Source organism: Porites lutea, chromosome 11, assembly GCF_958299795.1.
Source record: "Porites lutea chromosome 11, jaPorLute2.1, whole genome shotgun sequence".
Classification (NCBI taxonomy): domain Eukaryota; kingdom Metazoa; phylum Cnidaria; class Anthozoa; order Scleractinia; family Poritidae; genus Porites; species Porites lutea.
Genome location: NC_133211.1, coordinates 25,311,453 through 25,333,342, shown reverse-complemented (window position 1 = coordinate 25,333,342; position 21,890 = coordinate 25,311,453). Strand labels below are relative to the sequence as shown.

General features: G+C 39.2%; 2 protein-coding genes across 2 annotated transcripts in view; both read left to right on the top strand.

Moving 5' to 3' along the window:
- Positions 1-2,097: 2,097 nt before the first annotated feature.
- On the top strand, positions 2,098-17,687 carry LOC140951547 (putative phospholipase B-like 2). Its single transcript, XM_073400824.1, has 11 exons — positions 2,098-2,353; positions 5,818-6,061; positions 6,935-7,023; positions 7,596-7,813; positions 8,485-8,576; positions 9,733-9,893; positions 11,926-11,938; positions 12,674-12,825; positions 14,940-15,092; positions 15,613-15,772; positions 16,498-17,687. Exons 1-11 carry the CDS (start codon positions 2,142-2,144, stop codon positions 16,657-16,659), a joined length of 1,656 nt encoding a protein of 551 aa, XP_073256925.1. The 5' UTR covers positions 2,098-2,141; the 3' UTR covers positions 16,660-17,687.
- Positions 17,688-19,414: 1,727 nt separating this feature from the next.
- The window catches only part of LOC140951546 (dapdiamide synthesis protein DdaC-like), an 11,976-nt gene continuing 9,500 nt past the window's right edge, over positions 19,415-21,890 (top strand). The window contains exon 1 of the mRNA XM_073400823.1: positions 19,415-19,472. The gene's annotated coding sequence lies outside the window, so the exon portion shown is untranslated. The remainder of the gene's footprint in view (positions 19,473-21,890) is intronic.

Genomic DNA, 21,890 nt, shown 5'->3' with positions numbered 1-21,890 from the left:
ATGTTGGTGCTTCGAGAAGGTATAGAGAGAAATTAGAGTAAAGCTATAAGCCAAGAGGGACAAAACCTGGGTAAACAGCCCGAGTGTCTCGGCGGTTTCATTTTAGTTAAACGTAACTAAAACTAAAACTGTGACGAGTCATGCCCGCGAGCAACGAGTCAACCCACTTTATTTCGAAGCCCTCGCATGACAGGCATGAATGCAGTAACTATAGATTAACTATCAACACTTCAAGACTTTCAAGACTCTGCTGCCAAGTTATTTAATGTCCTTCCGGCAAATATTAGAAACTGTAGCGACGTCAAAGTATATTCTAGGGAAGTTAATGCCAACCTCGTCCCCAGGGCTTTTCCCTCAAAAAAGTGGGTCGGGCCCACCCTTTTTTGAGGGGAAAGCCTTGGGAACGAGGTTGAGTTAATGCCTATCTATTTAATAACATTTGTAAATAGTTTGTAAATTGTATATAGGGTTGTATTAATCTTTATAACATTTTTATTTTTCATACAATATCCTTTTATAGTCCGATATTTTTGCTTTTTTTATATATATATTGTAGATTTTAATTCAATTTTATTTTTGTAATATATTATAGTTTTTCTTTTTTTTAATATTGTAGTTTTTAACAGGTGAAGAGCCACTGGATAATAATAATAATAATAATATTTAATACTTATATTGCGCTTTTTCTATAAAAATACTCAAAAGCGCATTACAATATTATTAATAACAAAACTAAAAACCAGTAAAATTACCCGGTAAAATTACAATATTTAAAAATAAATAAATAAATAAATAGATAATCTAACTAAAAGCCTTCTTAAATAGATATGTTTTAACAGAGCGTTTAAAAGAGTCGATTGATGTTTCCTGTCTTATTGGCAGAGGAAGACTGTTCCATAAAAAGGGGGCAGCCATCGATAACGCGCGATCTCCCAAAGTCTTCTTCGTTCTTAGCCGAGGCCTTTCTAACAATATACCATTATTGTTACGGCGCAGTTGGTAACGTGAGTCCGGTAAGACAGAGACAAGATCCTTAAGATAGCTAGGCGCAACACCGTGAAGAATCTTAAATGTAACACTGTTAATAAACCATTATTATTATTATTATTATTATTATTATTAGTATGGTTCTATTGAAGTCAAGTAAAGAGTTTGACGTAATTCAAGGAGCAGTAACTGCCTGATTTTCAAAAACTATAAACCATATAAGTATTTAAGAAAGATAGGAGTTTAGACCCACTTCAGCTCACTTCCAGCTATTTCAGACGGACCTACGGTGAAATCGTTCCGGGGAGCATACCCCGGACCCCCCCCCCCCCCCCCCCCGACAATCATAATGCTTCAGCGTTTCGTTACGACCCAATTGCCAGTGGATTTGGGGAAAATATCATGGCTACTCCCCTACACGTCAGGTGCAAATCGAAATCGCGTGTTAGGGTGGTACGGTCTAGCCTGCGAAAACATCCGTTTCTCCTCGCTCTTCGCCGCTGGGGACGTTTCGCGCGAAACGTCCCCAGCGGCGAAGAGCGAGGAGAAACGGATGTTTTCGCAGGCTAGGTACGGGGTACGGTCTTACCGCATAATGCTCTTGCACGCACTGTCATGCGGGTGTTGGGGGCGGGGTAAGAAACACGCAAACAAAGTGTATTATGGGATATGTGGAAATGGCGGATTCCGTGCTATAAAACTACAGGTAGCCCAAGCTTGAAATATGAGCATCGGCGAGCATCGGCATTGTTGCGTAACATTCAAAATATAAGGATTTGTATGGGGAAAAAAACCTTTATATAGAGAGAAAACAGTTTACATAAAAACCCATAAAACGGCCATAAATCGGCCCGTGGACCACAGGAGAGACGTAACACACATTTTAAGTAAAGTAAGCTGTTTTTTATTAAAATCCTTTCATTTTCGTAGGTTACAGAAACGATAGGTTTTTTTCCCATACAAATCCTTATATTTTGAATGTTACGCAACAGTGCCGATGCGCGCCGATGCTCATATTTCGAGCTTGGGTTACCTGTGATAAAACAGGTTCCCTGCAGGAGCCCATCGGGTGATGGGCTCCTGAGGTTACCCCTTACCGCAGGCTACCCATTCTAGATCACGTGCAGTGTGTCAGAAAAGTGAAAGACATCATCATGGCTTCATGGCGAGAGCCTCGACGTTTTCTAATTCTAATTGTTTCGTTAGCCGTTTGTCTTAACATTATTGCAGTGAAAGGAGAAGGAAAACTTGCCTGTGTAGTTCAAAATACCGATGACAAAACTCTTCATGTAAAACTCGGATGTGACTCGTCGGAGCCGCGCGCAGTAGCTTGGGGGAAATTTCGGGACGAAATTCATTCTACAGGGTAAGTACTGAAGGAAATAAAAGCAATTATGAGTCAATAATGCTATTAAAAATAATACTGCTCTAGTTTTAAATCTCACTTATCGCATTAAAGTAAATTGTAAGACTACATTTTTTGAAAAAAAGAGGAAAAGAGGGAGTTAAGCTTATGTAATTTACTTACTGTCTCGTGACTCAAAGAGGAGGAAATAATAGTAATACAATCGTGGACATAAGTGGTGGTTGGAAAGTTTGAGAAAATTATTCTCGTTAAATGCTTATTTTTTTCTAATTTAATTTAATTGCACATATGGCAGACCAAATGTGCAAGTTTCCAGCGGTCAACACTTATTTCCATCCGCCAAACTGACGTTGAAGATTAATGATTCGTACAGAAAGTAAGGGTTAGGGTTAGGGTTGTTGCTTTATATATTCAAATCAAACCATTCATTGTCAGCAAATCCTCGGTGGTGTAAGGGTTAAAGTGATGCACTGCAGAGTTGAATCGAATCCTACTCGTGCCATCCTGAATTTTTTTGGTCCTTAAAAATTGAAGAGACTTTGACTTTAATTTTATGAACAGAAATTTCAAGATACAGAGAAATATCATGTAAGAAAAGTGAATATCTTGTGAGAGCCACTGAGAGGAAAATGTCAGTTTGGCGGATGGAAGTAAGTGACGACCGTTTCCAGCAGATTATACAACATTCACTTTTGGAATGGGGTCAGTGTAGCCAACCCCCCAAGTCTTGCCCTAATGGCTAGCTGGATTTGTTCTTAGAAGTCCCCAGTTCAAGGGCACTTTCCATTCAGCAAAATTCTGGTTTGAAATTTCGCATGCCCAGTGGAACAGTAGATTCCGGTTGAAAATACTCGACCCAACTGAGCCACTACACATTTGGTAATATTGTTCTTGCAAGCAGGATACAAAAGAGTGGTACTGGGGACAGCAATTTTCTCAAATGGGAAGGGACATTTTGGTCCAACCTACTGAAATGGCTAAACTGGTCAAAGAGGACCACCATCAAAGCTGGTCCTGAATATTCTGGTAGGATTAAACCGAAATGGTCCTTTACATTTGATAACATACCAACCAAAAATTTCGAAATTTTGGGTTGAATGGAAAGTGCCAAAAATCCTTGATCACACTTGTAAATAGCCTCTCGCCAGTTGGGATTCTTAACCCTGTTAAGTTTGATTTGAATTATTGTTTCAGACATCTGCTCGGCCCAACTAGCATCAGTGCAATAAATATTGCTGAGGGTAAATAATATAAAAAAGAAAAGAAAAGGAAAGAAAGAAGTGGCCATGGGGTGGTACGGAGGAGGAAGGTTGGGGAGGTGTACATATTACACCTCATGTACAGTTGAACCCTGCTTTATGGACTTATGCTTAATATGGACACCTCATTATTACGGACACTGTTTTCTTTCTCCCTAGCCTTTACATTTTCTCTAAATTCAACCCACTTTATACGGGTGTTATAGTTCAGTTTTATCCTTGGTTTAAAGTTCATTTTTCTTTGTTTTTGGGTATGGTAATGTGTGATAATGAGTTTGAAACAAAGTGAAGCAAAATTTGTACTAAGAATAAAAATAATGGATCCTCAACACAGACAGCCCATTGATATGGATACCCAATTAATATGGACACTTTCTATTGCCCCCGTAGTGTATTTTTTTGGACAGTGGCCGGACACGATGACTGACCAAAGAAATTTTTTGTTTGGTCAAGTCTGGTTTTCAGACCAGTCTAAACAATGGGAAAAAAATGAACTAATCCTTGTGTAATTTTGTATTAGTGAACGTCATTGTATTTTTACAAAGAGACAATCTAAGGGCGCTTTCCATTTGTCAGAACTGACTAGCCAGCCCATTCCCACCTTAATGAGAATTTCACTTTTAATAAAAACTAGCCATCCAGATCAGTCTATCCAAAATATTATACACAGAGGGGAGGGTTTTTCAGCTAAACTTCATGGAAAAAGCCTATTTCGTTGCCAGAAAGTCTGGTCCAGCCATGGTCCGGCCTGCCAGTTCTGACTTTTGGAAAGCGCCCTAAGATTTACGGGTGAGTGTTTGGCTGTTTGTTCAAGAATAGGGGTCTGTGTGACCTCGGAGTCAACATTCCCGGCAAGTGGAACTTTTGACCGGTCAAGACACCATTCTGGCCGGACATTGTTCATTGACTGGCCGTTATTTTGAGCCCTGGTTCGACTGTATCTTCATGTACCTTCCCAAGAAGTTTGAGAAAATATTGAAGGGCAACAGTGCAAGTTGTCTTTTTAAATCATAACTTGATATATAAGAATTCCTTTGTTCTTCGGCAAGGGTCAACGTTGCACAGAGCCTGCTGGAATGGGTAAACTTGGTAAGGGTTTCATTGGATGCCCATGGTCTTCAATATTTATAACCCTGTTTCAAGAAATCTTTAAAGTCAAAACAATCACCTCAGCCTGGAAGTAGGCCAATTTGGAATACCTTAGCTGGTATTAAGTAAAAGTGCAATATCGTTCTAAAGCTTCTTGCATCTAAAGTTGAGATCAACTGCACTTTCCTTTTTTCAATAAAATGTTATAATTATGTTTGGAAAATTTGGTGCAAACAAACAAATATTATGGTGAAGATGGAATTTCCTTGATAAATTGGCTTGGCCCAACTTGTCAATTTCAACGGAAACTCTTTATACCATTTTACGTACATCACTGCCTTTTTTTATTTAAAGACTACTTACCTTGACAGGACTAGCTCAGTCGGTAGCTTGGCCGCTGAGTGGGAGGTTGTGGTTTTGATCCACAGGGTCAGACCAATACTGATCAGGGTCTCCAAAAATCTAGAAATGAAGGTACTGCCATAATTTGCTTTAAAAGGGTAGACCTATGCACAGCTCAAATGACCACCTTAATTTTTAGGTCCCATCTCCAGTTGGAGATGCAATGATGGTGTTCTCATAGTCATTTGTGCTAAATAACCCCGGGGGGGTACTCCCATATATGGGCAATATAGGTACGTGCCGCGGAATAGGGTATGTTTTTTGAGGTTCTTGGTCCTTAAATAGGGTATCTTTTTTACCCTTTTGTTTCTGTGTTCCTGGTGTGGTCCTTAGATAGGGTAGCTTAATTGTCTTATCTAATACTGGAGTGTGAAAACGCCCGCCTAAACGAAGATTTTTGTAAAAACTAGGCTTATTCTAGTATTTTATTCTTGATGCTATACATCCAATGTTACAGAGAAGAAACATAGTTTTCCTTTTCATGCTATTAATAATTTTGTTTTTTCCTTGAATAGGGTGTCATTTTTCGGCTTTCGGCCTTAAAAAGGTTATCAGTTTTCGCTTTCTTAGTCCTTAAATAGGGTTAGGGTTCTGAACCTTCGCGGCACACCCCTATCTAAAATTCGCAGGAGTACCCCCCCCCCCCTCTCCCCCCCGGGTAAATAACACTCAAAGTGCATTTATTTTGTAATAATATCATAATTTTTGTGATAGATGGTCATTCCTTGAGGTTCACTCAAATGGCTCATATCCAGATATGACTCAGGCAATGGCAGTGGGAATGACTGAGGGATTTCTAACTGGAGAATTGATGTACAAAGCTTATCAAAACACCCTGGCTGGTTACTGTGATTCTGAGCCAGAATTCTGCATGAAGCTTGGCAGGTTTCTTGGTGAAAATGAAAAATGGATGATGGCACAAATTACTAGTAACCCTGGTGACAAATATTGGTACCAGGTCAGTTAAAGTGTATACTGCTTTATGGGCAGGGTTAAAACAAGGTGCAGCTAAATGGTTAAATAGACTTTAACCAGTACGAACTGTAAGTTTATTTACTGATAACTTAGAAAATCTGATGTAGCCCTAATTACTATTACACTAATATTGACATTTTAACTACTAAGGGAGATTTAGAGTCACGTTTACAGCAAATAAAGAGCAAATTTCAGATCCAATTTTAATTTTATTAATATTAGATAAAAATAATTTGTAGAAACTGTGAGGCATGGTTTAAGAATTAAAGTACCTATCAGCTCCATCCCTAAATGCTAAAAATAAAGTTGCAACATAATGAAAGTGAATTAAACACTCTTATAAATAGGAAAAGCAAATAAGCGTACATGTATAGATCTACATGCATAGCTTATTCAATTAACTGAAGATATATATTTTAAAGTAATACTGCACTGCCAACCTTCTGAATCAGTTTTATGGATTGACTTTTATAGTGTCGTAATCATTGGCCCTCTGTAGCAGCAAGAAAACCAAACTGTTAGCCCTCAATTAATCAATACCTTATTTGAGTGTCAAACTAACATAGCAGGGACCACTAAATGGGGACACTATAAATTAAAATAAGCAGCTAATTTGTATCAATTTAAATTGAATAAATAAAACTATTTACAAGTACAATCATTATTGACTAGAGACCAAAGTGTAAAATTAAAGATTATTACATGTGTGTTACTGCTGAATTTTAAAAACAAACTACTCATAAGAGCTTAAGCCCTGAACTTGTCAGTGTTATTGCATCAGTTATAGTAACGTACTGTAACTTCAATACAAAATACACTATGTTGGGCTAATGTCAGGTTTAATTCATGTTATTAGGTGAAGCTTATTCTCGCACAGTCTGAAGGCCTCAAAAAGGGTTATGCAGCAAATGCAAGCCTTCCCTCTATTTCGGATTTTGCATTCCTGTAAGTTATGACATATGATGATTGCAAAGATGTTTGTATTGAAGTTAAATTGATCCAGGAATGATATATGTTGCCTGAAGTAAGAGAAAAAAGAAAAAGATTCAAGTCTAAAATACCTATAAATTTTATAGTGATGATTATTATTTATAACAAATGCAGTTACCATAACTCTTGCCTTGTGGACACCTCGCTAATATGGACACCTTGCTAATATGGACACCCCACTAATGCAGACAGCAGCTAAATTCCAGGAAAAATCAAATTACAGGTGTTTGACTGAAATAAACTACTGCTAATACGGACTCTTGCCAATGAGGACACTAATTAACTTGAGGTCTCTGAAGTGTCTACTATAAAGACTATAGAGAAGTTGACTGTAGTTATTATTATAAATAATAGATATTAATAAGTTATTGATTTTGATGAAGTGGCAAATTGAAATATTTTACCACATAAAATGATAGAGTATTAATTTTTGAACGTTTTGTTTTGGGCACAATAAATAAATAAACTAAATAAATGCAGGCTACAATTCAGTGATTTCTCTTTTCTGTTTTCTTTGTTTTTAACAGATTAGCGCAGGCGGATGGTGACTTACCAGTATTGGAGCAGGTGTTAGGAAAAAAGAACATACATCATGTGATTGGTTCAGGATCCTGTTCTGCACTAATCAAACTGTTGCCAGGCAACAAAGACCTTTTCATTTCTCAGGTTACGTGGAATTCATATTCAGGAATGCTGAGGGTGTTTAAACTTTATGATATCCCAGTCAGTGTGAGTGGAGATAAAGGTAAGTCATATGACCAAAAAGCTGGCCTTTTTACCAGAAACTACCCTCTCCTCCTTGTTGATTGCAAGTAGGCTTCAATGAGAATCATACATGTACAGTCAAAACTCTCCCACCATAATTCAACAGACTCCTCTCTATTACAGACAATTCTGTTGGTCCCTTTGATTTCTTAAGTCTCACATTACTGTTAAACACTCCACAAGCGTAAGCTGTAAATGATGTTTATTACAAGAACAAACTACATACTGTCCAATTACATAAGCTACAACACATGGTTCGTCCTCACTTTTCCTGGCAATCCTCATGGTATAGACACACTCATGTCATTTACCACTCACATGTGTGTCGTCACGCTACATTGCAGCTCTTATCTTCCTGTTTTTTCTGTCTGGTGTAAATTAATACTTCTACAATGTAGTTAATTCACAAGAAAAAATAACGGATTCCCATTTTTGGATATTTTATGGTATTTAAAGAATACCCATAAAAATCCCAACCAGGGAATTCCGAACCAAGTTCCATGATTGGGACTTGTCTCACTCTTCCAAATTTGGGATTTTTGTGGGTATTCTTTAAATATCCAAAAATGGGAATCCGTTATTTTTTCCTGTGTAATTAAAACCTGATTCTGCTACAATATTAAGTTTTATAATTGCTGGTTAATATTTTAGGAGACATCATTCCAGGAAGAAAGCAGAGTTTTTCCTCATACCCAGCCAGTATGACTAGTGGTGATGACTTCTACATGTTGAGCAGTGGCATGGTCAGTGGAACAAAAAATTGTTTTTATGATTTTGTGCTATTATTATTTTTGCCAGGATGTACTCATGTTTGTTATTCTACCCTCATCGTCAGTCCAAAACGGTAGAGACCGCTTAACCCTTTAAGCCCCAGTATCCACATACCAATTCTCCAAACTGATCTCTATACATTTCTTTAAAGAGGTAGTTGAGAGAATTTGATAAAAGATCGAAGCAATTTCTCTTTAGTGATCATTTCAGTAATTCTCATAACCTTATCTCCTGAAAATGTATGGATATTGTTGGGAGAAAATTGATGTTGATCACCTTTGGGGCTTATAGGGTTAAGCGGTCTGTGCCCCTCCCTCAGATCCCTTAGTGCTGTGGGCTGAAAACACTCTTTGCTAAACAATGCATGAGAAGAAGACCCATACCACCAGTAGTAAGGGGCTTTGTCACGAGGATATGCACTGTTTTTGGCCAATTCTGTACTGAATGCATTACATTCAGTGGCGGATCCAGACCTCCTGTTAAGGGGGGGGGGGCTGATCATCCAGACCCTGAGATAAGGGGGGGCCTGGTCTAAAAAATCATTTTTTTCGACCCTTGGAACTCAGTTTGGTCTAAAAATAGGGGGGAGGGGGGTGGGCGGCCAGGCCCCTCCCTTTGATCCTTCACTGACATGTACTTAGTGCCTTCACACACAAAATGCCTCTGTGGAGTCATGAACAAGATATCAAACAACTGTCATCAGAGAGCACTAACAATAATTAATTTCTTGGTGATTTTGCAGGTTTAGCATTAAAACTCCATGACTGTCACTATGGGCGGGGGAGGGGGGGGAATTTTCTCTGACTACTGTTAGGATGAGCACCGGCTATCTTCATAGGAAACAAAATGAAAATGAGATCAAAAGAACTCTATGGCTATTCAGTTCACCACCTGCATACTGTACTAATTGCAAATATGCATAAACTTGCCATCGTTGGCAACATATGACAGGAAACCATTTCAATGCCTAAATTTAGTCTTAATATCAAAACATTAAATAATATCCGTGTAGCAGTGATAATTAGCTTGATAAGGAAAGAGGGATGAAGCAGTGACAAAGACAATTATGAGTAATGTTTCGATAGGTTCTACAGTTTTGTTTTTTCTTATTTGTTGTTTGCATAACAGGTATCTCAGGAAACCACTATTGGAAACAGTAACCCAGACCTGTGGAAATATGTTACAGAGACTGGTATTGTTCTAGAGTGGATTCGTTCTATTGTGGCCAACCGATTAGCAAGTACCTCGGGAGAGTGGGCCTACTTATTTTCAAAATACAACAGTGGAACGTAAGTTATAGGCCTTCTGAAAGATCTACATGTATTCTCTGTTAAATACCTCCTTCCTATAAGCTAAGTTAGACCTTTTTCGACAGTGGTTTGGTATTTTTTAGAACACTCAACCAGATCAAGAGAAAATTAGTTAGCTCTTTTCCTCTTGCCAGCTACATGTATAATCAGTCAAATAATAAATGAGTCGGTCAATAGGTAAATCAAAAAATCAGAATTAAGAAATATAAGACAAAAAAAGACTAAAACACTTCAAGACTGCAAATGATACATGTAGCAGTAGTCATGGTTTGCTGACATTTTGTAAATGAATAGTCTCTTTGCGTTGTAAGGGAATTTATAGCACTAAGGGACTGTTCGTTATTTATGCCTAAGGGGGGGTCGGTGATTTTCAAACAATTCAGGCATATGAAAAATTTACCCCCCCCCCCGTTTATGTGACAGGCCCAAAATGTGACCCCCTACCCCCACCCCCCTCCCCTCAGGACGCGACGTACCTCCGATTGCGAAATTGCGTACAACACGTGTTCTGGCCGGTTGCCGATAAACCAAAATCCATTGCAAGGTCATTTGTGATCGTACAGTATGGAAGCTCTAAATGAGGAAAGCGAATTTGCAGCGCCGGTGTTAACTTGGGCCCAGAAAAGATCAGATTTAAGAGAGAAGTCAACAGTAGGAAAGTTTGTAAGGAGCTCATTGCAAGGATTGAACCACGAGGATGTACTTCTGAAACTGGAGACAAAAATTATAAACAATGCTATTATTAAATATCAGATTGCATGTAAAGGGACCTAATAAGGTAATATATATTGGAATCTTTAAATAACGCTACTCCACGTCACGTTTTCTTGGCTTTTCAAACTATAAAGACCAGGCGCGTTGTATTAAAATAGAATTCTCGATACAGAGTTCAACTTTTTAAATATGTCTGCAAAACGGCTACACAAGTGTTGAAACAACAGTTTCTGAAAGCTTACCCCCCTCCCTTATTTGTATTTTAAAAAAACACCCCCCCTTTTTCATTGATTTTGAAAATTTTACCCCCCCACTCTAAACACCGGCCCCCCCTTAGGCATAAATAACGAACAGTCCCTAAACCAGTGTTGCCATGCACATTTGTTCTATTATTGGTCAGTTAACGTTGGGTTTAATACAGTTGCTTGCGACCACTCTTGTAAGTGACCAGCTTTAGTTATGAGCAGCACTGTGAAACCCTGTTTGAGCTAGGACTTAAGCTCTGAATTGAAAAGAAATAATTTCTTTTCAAGAAAAGCTTATTTTTCCGCGCGTCATCAGCAGTTATTAGGGAGGTTAGGCAACGACGACGGCAACGGCAACGAGAACGGCAAAAAAGCAATGAGTTAAGATTAGCAAAACAATACCTGTGCACGTGTATCACGCCTTTTTTTACATTTTTTTTGCTGTCGTTGCGTGACAACAACGTAAAACTTCCTATTTTCACGTTTTGTGGAGGAAGTGAATACTGACAAGACAATTATTTTCTTTTTGTTTTCCTGAACTTCGATGCAGTCCTTTAGAATTTCACTCCAGAAAAATTCGGCTTTTTTGTCGAATTGAACGAGATGGAATTTTACACGCGATAAAGTTTGAAGCAGCTAGCTCTTTTTCTCTTCTTAAGTGACGTTTTTGTTAAATGTAGGTGTCGCCGTCGTCGTTGCTTAAGCTTCCTGTTATTCCCCTTTGCTGATTATGTTCGGAGAAGTTGAAAAGAGGCTCTCCTTTTATATTCGTACTCTTTAAGTAAGTGTAGGAGAAGGAAGGGCGCTCATTTGCAACATGTTGTTTTGCCTAGCGGGCGGGGGGGGGGGGTGGGGGGGTTGGGGTGGTGCTAAGGGGAAAGGTGGGGTAGGTTTGATGCATGTATACTCTTCCTGTATTTTCAATTTTTTATTTTCCTCAATACTTTTTGTTGTTGTGTTCTTTCTTTTCTTTTTTTTCAAATCAATCGACACCTGTACCTGTTGCTGCCCCTTGTGGTACTTCACGCGATGAAAACGTTTTTCTGGAACAGCTACAACAATCAGGTGTGTGCCACTTTCGACGTTAGTGTGCTTGGAGTAGTTCTCTTTCTAGAAAGTCTGTTCTGTTAAGTCGAAAAGTAGAAACTTAATTTACCTTGATCAAACTATCCTGGCTTTAAGAAGGGACTATGGCAGAATCTCTAATGTCTTCTTGTTGTGCATGGCCAAGAGGTTACCGGGCCCTGGACTTAAATCTGGACCTCTGCTCCTTGGTGGAGTCCCGTTCCGATCATGATTTAGCCTGCGTAGCGGGCGTTTGAAAGAAGTACGCAAGAGATAACGGGGCATGCGTGGGAGACACGCGAGGAGAGAAGGAATGGAAAAAAGTGATTTTGAAGCCTCTTGGGCAGGCGCTACCTCTCCCCTCGCGTGTCTCTCCCGCGTGCCCCGTTCTTTCTTGCTCCCTATTTTCAAGCACCTTGCGCTGGTTCAAACGTTGGATAGCGCAATCCACCGGATAAATCACTATCCAGCGGATAAGTATCAGGGAAACCAATTGCGTTATCCACTAGATAGATCTTTATTCGGTAGATAGCGCTATCCAACGTTTGAAAAACCGGGGCCTGCTACGCAAGGTTATCATTATTCTTCAGTCAGGCTTAAAGAAAAACAGCTTTCGTTCCATTTGAAATAAGTATTTGTTTCCAGTGTTGTGTTTTATGATCCTTGTACAAGCCCCTCGGTGGGTTGAAAAGATAATTCATTTATCATATATTTATTTTCTTGCAAATTTATTAGTGGATGGTTCTTGATTACAAACGATTCACACCTGGAGAGAACATCAAGCCTGGAACACTGTGGATCCTGGAACAGCTACCTGGGATAATAGAATCAGCCGACATGTCTGTTTTCTTACAAGAGAGCACCTACTGGGCCAGTTACAACATACCGTAAGCGCAAACGACAGATTTATACCATTTTTATTATAATTACATTGTATTATTCACGCACCTAATTCGCACAATTACAAATTAATAAATTATACTAACCGTAATTAACCCCTGCGAATAGGAGCGGGTAGTGCGATTAAATTTAGACTGATAAATTACATAAATTTTTAGTATTTAACAATATAAACAATATAGTGAAAAGACCTTTCCAGTATTCCACTCCAGTGATGACACACAATGAAACCAGGTCAAAGCTTGTCAAATTCACACTCTGTATAAATCACTGAATTTTGTTAACTCGAGTCTCTAGTTGGTTACACTGGTTGAAGGCGAAGCCGCGAATCACCTTAAGGACATGACCGAAACCTGTAACCTCGCATGAAAAGTCTCAGGGACACAGCGTATAAGTTGGTGCCTTTGTTTACAGAAATCCAGTAAAAGGTCTATTACAGACGGCAAGCAGTGTTGAAAGAATTAATTCCTGAAGATTATGCCAGCGACTGAGACTGGTAATCGCCTCAAAGATCGTCTCAAGATAAAAGCTTTAAATTCTGATCACCCTTGAGGGCAAAGATGTTTGAACGCATAATTTATGACCAGCTGTGTAAATACTTGAAAGATAGTAAACTACTGTCAAATCACCAATCTGGCTTTCGTACTATACTCACTCCACCGTTACTGCCTTGCTTGAAGCAAGTGATAGTGGTCATTGGATAGTGACCACGCCAACATTAATGCCGTTGTCTTTCTAGACCTCAGAAAGGCTTATTAGCATACCTTACCGCTATCTTAACTTGACTGCTACGGTATAACCGGCCCCGAAAGAGACTGATTCAGGTCATAACTTAGTGGTCGTTCACATTCCTGTGTAGTAAACAGCTGTGAGTCGGTAAGACAATTGTCACGAGTGGTTTGCCCCTTCGTGACCATTTTAGGCCCCTTATTATTTTATTGTACATAAATGACTTGCCCAATTGTCTGCATTATAATTCTCAACCGAGAAGGTAGGCCGACGATACAGGCATTACCTGCGCTAGCAATGACATCAACGATTTTAATGAGAAGCTTAATTATGATCTGGACGGGGTCTATGTTTGGCTTGTAGCTAATCAGATAAGCTCACGCTAAACATGAAAAAAACTGAGTTTCTCCTCACTGGCTGAAGACAAAGACTATCTAACGTGTCGGAGAAACCTTATATATATTGTCGTCAATGAAGCTCCAGCTAAACAGGTTTTAGTCCCTAATTCCCTAAAGTGAATAGGGATGACCATATTCAGATGATTTCTAAAAAGGTTGCTTCTGGCATTACTGCAATTAAGCGCGTCAGAATCTTTGTTCCTCGTGAAACCTTCCTCACTATTTTTCGCGCTCTTTTACAGCCTCGCTTCAAATACTGCAGCACGGTCTGGGCAAATTGTAATAACGGCCTCCAGAAACTACAGAACCGTGCTGCTGGTATAATTACTTCTTTAAATTACGGTGCTAGTCTGGATGAGCTCCTTCAGTTACTCAATTAGCATAAATTTGAGCTGCAACGTAAGGTCGATTTATCTATTCTTATGTATAAGGATCTTAATAATGAAACTCCTGAGTATCTGAACTCAAAACTTATATTTTACGTATTGACTCAACGTTATATAACTTAAGAAATACGGTGAAAAAGAACTGGCAGTACCGCTTCCCCGTACTGAACACTTTAAAAAGAGTTTCAGTTATAGTGGATCAGTTTTGTGGAATAGTTTGCTGGATCATTTAAGGCAGGCATCGTCACTGACAAGTCTCAAATCAAGTATTCGTTGCCACAATTTCCAAGAGTAAGGTTGTTTTTTACACGGCGTCCTTGTAAAGCAGGAAGTTTTCCCTCTTTAACGCTTCATGTTAGTTTAATTTAAGTAGATCCATTCTTATATTCTATCGTATAATATCATTCGTTGCTAGTTTTTTTGTTTCTTTTTTCATTCCTAGTAACTGCCTAAAGGACTTAACCGTTTCTAAATGACGTTATGTTGTGTTATCCTATAATCTAATGGATGAACGTGTAAATGAAAACATAAAGTAAATATATTTAGATAAAATGAAATTTGCTTAACTTTGTTTGTTTTTTCTTTCAGGTATTTTCCGTACATTTACAACATTAGTGGCACCATGGCGAGTTACAAGAAGTTTGGTGCATTTTTTAGTTATGCGGACTGTCCTCGGGGGCAGATCTTCAAACGTGATCACAGCAAAGTTGTTGACATGGAGACTATGATGAAACTCATGAGGCATGGAATAGTTTATTTCCTGTTACATGGTTCACTCTGTAACGACGGGAAAGCGTTTTCCTGGTTTATCTTGGTGGGAATTTTTAGAATTTTTAGCGAGAATGTCGTAGTGGCGGGAAACAAGATATAAAATGTTAGAAGGTTTAAAATTTGCGATCGGGAGAGGGCGTAACCTCCTTCAATTAGGATAACAGTGCTGACTTTTCTGATGAAAAAAGTGCAGTGAAGCTTTCCGGGATGTCTATTTGTTTTGAGAATACACGAAAAAAATCTCGTCCTCTTAGTCTTTCTCGTCTTCGAATCTAAAAGTCTCTATTCTCGCTAAAACACGTAAGAGAATGACGGTGGCTATCACGTTTATCACGCTTATTCACGCGCGCGCACTACTTATTATTGAGAAAATCTCGTTCGCGTAGTCGCCTCTTCTTGGAATTTAAAGGTCTCTATCAACGTGCATCAAAAATATCGTCTCTTTTGTTTTCTGCACAGATTAAGCTTAGAAACTGTTTTGGTATTTCAGATACAATGACTTTAAACAAGACCCTTTGTCTCGTTGTAACTGCACACCTCCTTACAGTGGAGAGAATGGCATCTCTGCTCGCTCAGATCTTAATCCCGCAGACGGAAAATATCCAATTAGTGCACTGGGACACAGAAAGCACGGCGGAATTGATGCCAAGGTACGTCTCCCTTTGCTATTAAGTTATGTATTTTAGCACAGACAGACGGGGCAAAAAGCAGCTTAGAGAGAAACTGAGCGATTGGGATTCTGAAGAAACCAAAATTAACTAATTTTCCGATGGTACTGACTAATCAAGTTTAATACCATCAACTGACAATTATGAACTCATATGAATCTGAAGATGACCAGCATACAGATTGTCGAAACGCCCGTCCGGTCAACAATAGAGGATTCAGCTGATTCAGGACGGCACTCACTCAGACGGTCTTTAATAGGGAGCTTAAGCATAGGCGTGTTTCAGCAACGCACGTTGACCGGAAGTGAAATCTTCTTCATTTTAAAATGAATTGACAAATACCAAATTTGTATTTCTTAGTCTCTTTCGTATTATAGACACGATTTGTCCAAAACTTGGGCAATGTACTTCATCGCAGCGGATTCAGTTTAAGGCCATGCGTAGCCTTGACTACGAGCAGTCTCTATAAATTTGTCCTTCGAGTGAAACGCGTGAGACACGTAAATGACCACCCGCATGACTGAAGGCGCGAGATGGGAGAGGCTCGACGCTCGCGCGCGTGCACTCCCCTCACTAAATCTAAAGATAAAGAGAGACTGCTCGCAATCTACGTGTAGCCTTCCGTAGAGCGCAAATAAAAATATTGCGATGAGGCTTTGTGTTTCGCTTAGTCTCGTTCTTAACCTATTGGCTTGATATGTATTCAGATAACAAATTCAAAGATGGTGAAGGAATTGCAGTGCATGGCGGTCAGCGGTCCTACCCATGATCAGCAGCCTGTATTCAAGTGGAGCACATCCGGTTGGAAACGTCCCATGGGGCACCCCGATGCGTGGAACTTTGAACCTCTCATGGTCTCTTGGGAATAACACGTTCAAGCTATAACTTAGATGAGTACAGTCGAAAAAATATACACCTTTATTTTTTTCTATTCTTTTCTGTTCTTTTGTTTGCTAAAACCCTATTAAAAAAAAAAAAAGAAAAAAAAAGGAAAAACGATGGATGGCCGGGACTCGCTTTAAAGAGAGAGTAGCGGTTATTCAAAAATAGCCTGTTTCATGTAAGATTTAATTTTTGATCCAAAAAAGAAAATTCACGCAAAAATTTCGGATTTGCTCTCGAAGCTTCGCTTCTCGAGCAAATGTTTATTTTTCGGACAATCTCTTAGTTGAGGGCATTATGCTGGTTTTCAGTGTCCTCCATTCAAAGTGAATCAAAATCAAAATCAAAGCCATTCGATAGATAAAGTCCAGAATCTGTGAAATGAAAGGAGGTAAATATACTAAGACCCTCGCCAAGATTAGGGTCGAAGGAATAATTCGTATACGAGATATCCGAGAAAATGTTTTACCCAAATTTATAGAGCTTTGTATGGAGACGCCGTGCTGGAGCTCATCCGGATGAGCTCCAACATGGCAGACGGAAACCAACAGAAACATCTGTTGCCGAGTTTTGCTACAAAAGTGTGAATTTACTCCTAGAGGAACTCATAAACATTAAAGTAATACTTTTTCTAATACTCGAACTGTTTAGATAGCAAAATTCCTCGAAAAAAGTCACTTTTTAAACCAAAATGAGAGCTATCTCGGCCGTCATGTAAATGCTGCGTCACGCTAAAGCTTAGAAATTCAAGCGTACTCTATTAGAAAACCAAGAAACCTTTTGAAGCGAACATTTGTTTGAAAATTAGTTTTCAGCTGCTCTAATACACCATGAAAGTAAAATCTCAGTAGGATGGATAGTCTTGTAATTTGAATTTTAGTGACGTCATGTGAAAACCAGGGGTTTATTTACTTAATAATCAGAGTATGGTTAAGGTAGTTAAAAGTGGAGAGTAAAATGACATTTTTTGAAAGGTTTGTAAGAGTTTACAGGACAATAAAACGTTTTATAGTCATTACTAGCGTGCAGTTCCTTTTGCGCATTCCAACAACACCAGCTGAGTCAGGGGCTCTGAGTCATGTGTACCTAAGGGAAGCTACTTGTTTCATACTGGCGATTATTTATGAACAAACCGATTTATATACTAGGGGACGGAAACTGCAACATAATTACACCAGATTGCCTTGCAGAGAAGCCATTGCCTTGGTTAATTTTTGCAATTGCTTCAATTTATCGCAGCTGGTTTCAAGATCAACTCGTGTAACTAAAACTAACGAGTTGTCGATCGATGTGATTATAACATCAAACCCACACCAAGTTATTGAAACTGGTGATGATCATGATCTGCCCTATGTGGTTATAATACAATACAATACAATACAATACAATACTTTATTCAAGAGATAAAAACTTAAGTCACAAAATATCTCTTTTGGCTTAAGAAACTCCGAGGAAACCTTAGAATTTCCTTCTAATCAACGTTTGGTGAGTAGATATTTATTTTACTTTTAAGGTGACTCGACCCAGTTTTTTTTAGGGGGTACCATGCTACTTTGAAGCTCTCTGGTATCCCCACCTTTACTTTTATCGTAAGTGTAACACATAGAATGGATAACATATAGATCAATCTACAATATAACATAAAATTTTTGGCGATGGGAGTAAATGTCACGTGGTTATAATGCCACGCCCCTTTAAGGTCTGAGTCGAAAATCTGCTGTTGCCAGCATTTTTTCGTGAAAATCTCTCGGCTACACATAGTGCGCATTAGTGCCTTGCGCTGAACAGAGTTTCACCAAAATCGCAAAGACCCAATTCGAGAAATTCAGCAGTTTCCAAATTTAGGTCATAATTTATGCGAAAATGATAAGCAAACTTTACACGGATTATATCTAATAAACTATGAGATTCACCTCTGTATTTTGGGCATCCTTATAACAGATGGGTCCTTGCAAGTCAGCAAAACGCTTTAGGGCCTTGTAAATGCGCGATTTCGAGCAAAGCAAACATATAGAAATTATAGTTTTCGCTATTTGTTGACGTTTGTTGGCGTTTAAGAGTCAATCTCACGACAAAAGCATTTTTTTAAAAATTCGTAGTTTTTTTTTCCTTTAAATTTTTTCAGGGCCACAATTGATTAACTAACTACCCGGACTCTGAATTTCATGGTCATTGAAAAACTGTGACATTACCTTTAGCCCAAACTTGAGTAAACATTGAAGATTTTTAGCGTTTTCGATGAGTTTGTGCTTTGGGAGTTGTAATGGATCACAAATTTCCGTTTGGATATTCCGTCAGGAAAAACAGGAAAATCTTTTCAGATGTTCCGTTAGACTAAGAGTAGTCCCCCATTTTTCCTCAGGGATAGAAGAGCGAGCGAAACGCGAGCGCGCGTGAAAATCACCCCATGCGAGAAAAGGCGACACGCGTGTCGCCTTTTTTCGCGTGGGGTGATTTTCACGCGCGCTCGCGTTTCGCACGGTCTACTATCCCTGAGGAAAAATGGGGGACTACTCTTAGTCTAATGTTCCGTTGCTCCCGGAAATTTTCTGATAGAACGATCCAAGAAGTCTAGACTGCGCGGCGGGCGTTCGCGCGCCCAAATTCTCCCTGCCCCTTCCCCTTCCCCTTCCCCTTTTAACGCAAACCCTACCATGCAACCTACAAAAAGTCGTGTCTATTTACTTTCCATCCTGATTTTCCGGAAAATTTTGGTAAATCAAACAACCACATGCTCTCACGCAAGCACGCCTCATGTGTCACGCTAACATCAAGTTGGAAGGTGGTGATCAAAAACTCGGTAGGTATTTTTTCTGTTTCTGTTCGCTATAAGTGGTTGATAAATCTCTAGTTAAGTAAAGGTTTTGCGATTTTATTCAGGGGAAGCCTATTTTTGGCGTCACAACACTGAATTTTTTGGTCTTTTTTTGACAGTTCGGGCGCTCACGAACAGGTCATTTCGTTCATCGCTAACGAATATTACATTTACCTACGTATCGTACCGTTTCGCTTCTCTTCAGTTGTCAGATCTAGCCTTTTTCTGGCATTTGGTTGAAAAACGAAATGAGTTCAGTAGTCGCCGTGTCTAAGGCTTTGAAAAGATAAAAACGGTACTCGAAAGATGTCTTAAAAAATATATAATTAGAACTTGTAGAACATAAGCATTTTATTCGGCGCATTGAAACGGATGACAGGTCAATCTTGCAGAGCAGGTTGAAAGCCAACTTTATGGAGGCCGAGTCAAACCACAAATTGAACTCACTGTTATCTACAAGAATAGCAGGGATAATACGTAAGCTATAGAAGGTAGTAATCGAGAAACAAAAGGAAAACCTCGGTCAAGTTTATACGTTGTGCCTCTGCCGCACCGAATTTTAATTTGCTACAAAAGCATGGGCAAAATGGCAGAAACGAAGCTAAACGACGTTTGACTCAAAGTTTTGAATTAGGTTCAGGGGCTCCCAACGACTTTCTACGGTAAAATAACTGTTCGAAGGAGCAAATATTGCCTAGGTTTCAAAAGCTCGAGAAAGACTAAAAATTTCTTGGTAACCGTTCCATTCGCCCAAGATAATACGGGAGGTTTTTTCAAAATTAAAATTTCGGCTTAGTATACTTTATAGACGGGGGGCAAGGGGGTGTATATATATAAATGCAAAATTTGCGATAAATTTACTCTACCGGTTATAAGAAAAATTTAGCCAAAAAGTCACTTTGTATATTCTACAAACCGAGCCGAGATTTTTGCCATTTTTTAACGTGTAATTATTTTTCATTTATATATAGAACTTTTTCATCACGAGTTCACGAACACGAGCGTCACACGAGTCACGAAACAAATCAGATTTACGTTTTCGCGCTTCTCGTAAATAGAGGTAGTGCAAAATGTCAAAAACGTTCCGTCCCTTGTTGTAAAACAGAGAGATTACTAGAGTTTTACGAACCAATAAATTCCCAAAGGAAGCCAGCTGTAGGTGAGTCTGAGCCCAGTGAAGTGTGAAGTTACATCAAAAGATTCAAAACTGAATTTTAATCAAGCCACCAGATGCTAGTCCCGTGCTAGTTAAGGTCTTTTGGCGGAATTAACGATTTAATTTCTTCAATTTATCTTCAATTTACGTGTACACACTCGAGGATTTTGGCAGTTCAGGTTTCACGGAGATCACTGCAATCATGATTCACAGAAGCTTGCCCCCCCCCCCCCCCCCCCCCCCTCTCTTTATACCTATGATTTTCGGAGGTTGTGTTTTTCACATTTTGTTGCCCAGATATTGTGACGGCTGCCCCATGTCCTCGAACTTTGGATGAGACGAAGTTTCGTGACGACGACCAATCCCTAAGGGCCTGTTTACAAGGAGAGAGGGTTGCCCTTGTGCTAGGGTTACCCTAGCAAGCGGGGGTTAAAGTTAGCTCTGGTTTACAAGCAAATTGCTTTGAAAAAAAAAAAACAGTAGTTTCTCTAGCAACCTTTGTGGCATTACAGGTGTGGTATGGAATCCCTAATGAAAGGGTTCCCAAGTCTCCACTAAAATAGTGGGTAAATTGGGGAGGGAGGGTGTGTGTAAATGAGAGTGTTGTAGGCATAAAAACAAATAAAATTGGTTAATAGTTAAATAGTTAGAAAAAGCACCTATATTGAGCGACCAACAACTGCAATGCAGCCACGTCCAACACAAATATATAGTGCAAAGTAAAATGTTAAAAGTTAAAAACACCGATATTGAGCGACCAACAAACTGCAATGCAGCCACGTCCAACACAATACACAGTGCAAAATAAAATAAAAGGAACTGAAGGGTTAATATATAATATAATATAGAGTTAAGGACCTTGAAGCGAGGGAAACAGGTTTCTAGGGCAATTATAGATCCACTAGCTATAACCGTAGCCAGATGCCTGTGGCATTGACACATGAAAGTACTGAAAGGTCATGGAAAGAAAAAGTACTTGATTACTTACTGTAAACACTTCAGATAGCCTCCACAGCAGACCAATTAGCAAGCAAACAAAAAAACTTGGAAACTCCTCAGCTAGTAGACAAAAATTCCTCTTCTCATGGATGTGGCCCACAAAAAGTAGCAAAAACAATTTTTCGGCTGCTCACGCCATAGGTAATCGTCAGCGTGATGACGTGCAAAATGAGAGGAGTCTGGGGATGAACTTATCCCAGAAAATGAGAGGAGTCCAAGGATGAACTTATCCCAGCTGAATGAAAACA

What these genes read in the sequence shown, in the direction of transcription:
- LOC140951547 (XM_073400824.1), top strand. Translation starts at nt 2,142, where the DNA reads ATGGCTTCATGGCGAGAGCCTCGACGTTTTCTAATTCTAATTGTTTCG. An exon ending in ATTTCGGATTTTGCATTCCT is followed by an intron (nt 7,024 to 7,595) that starts GTAAGTTATGAC and finishes TGTTTTTAACAG; the next exon opens with ATTAGCGCAGGCGGATGGTG. An exon ending in CAGTGTGAGTGGAGATAAAG is followed by an intron (nt 7,814 to 8,484) that starts GTAAGTCATATG and finishes TTAATATTTTAG; the next exon opens with GAGACATCATTCCAGGAAGA.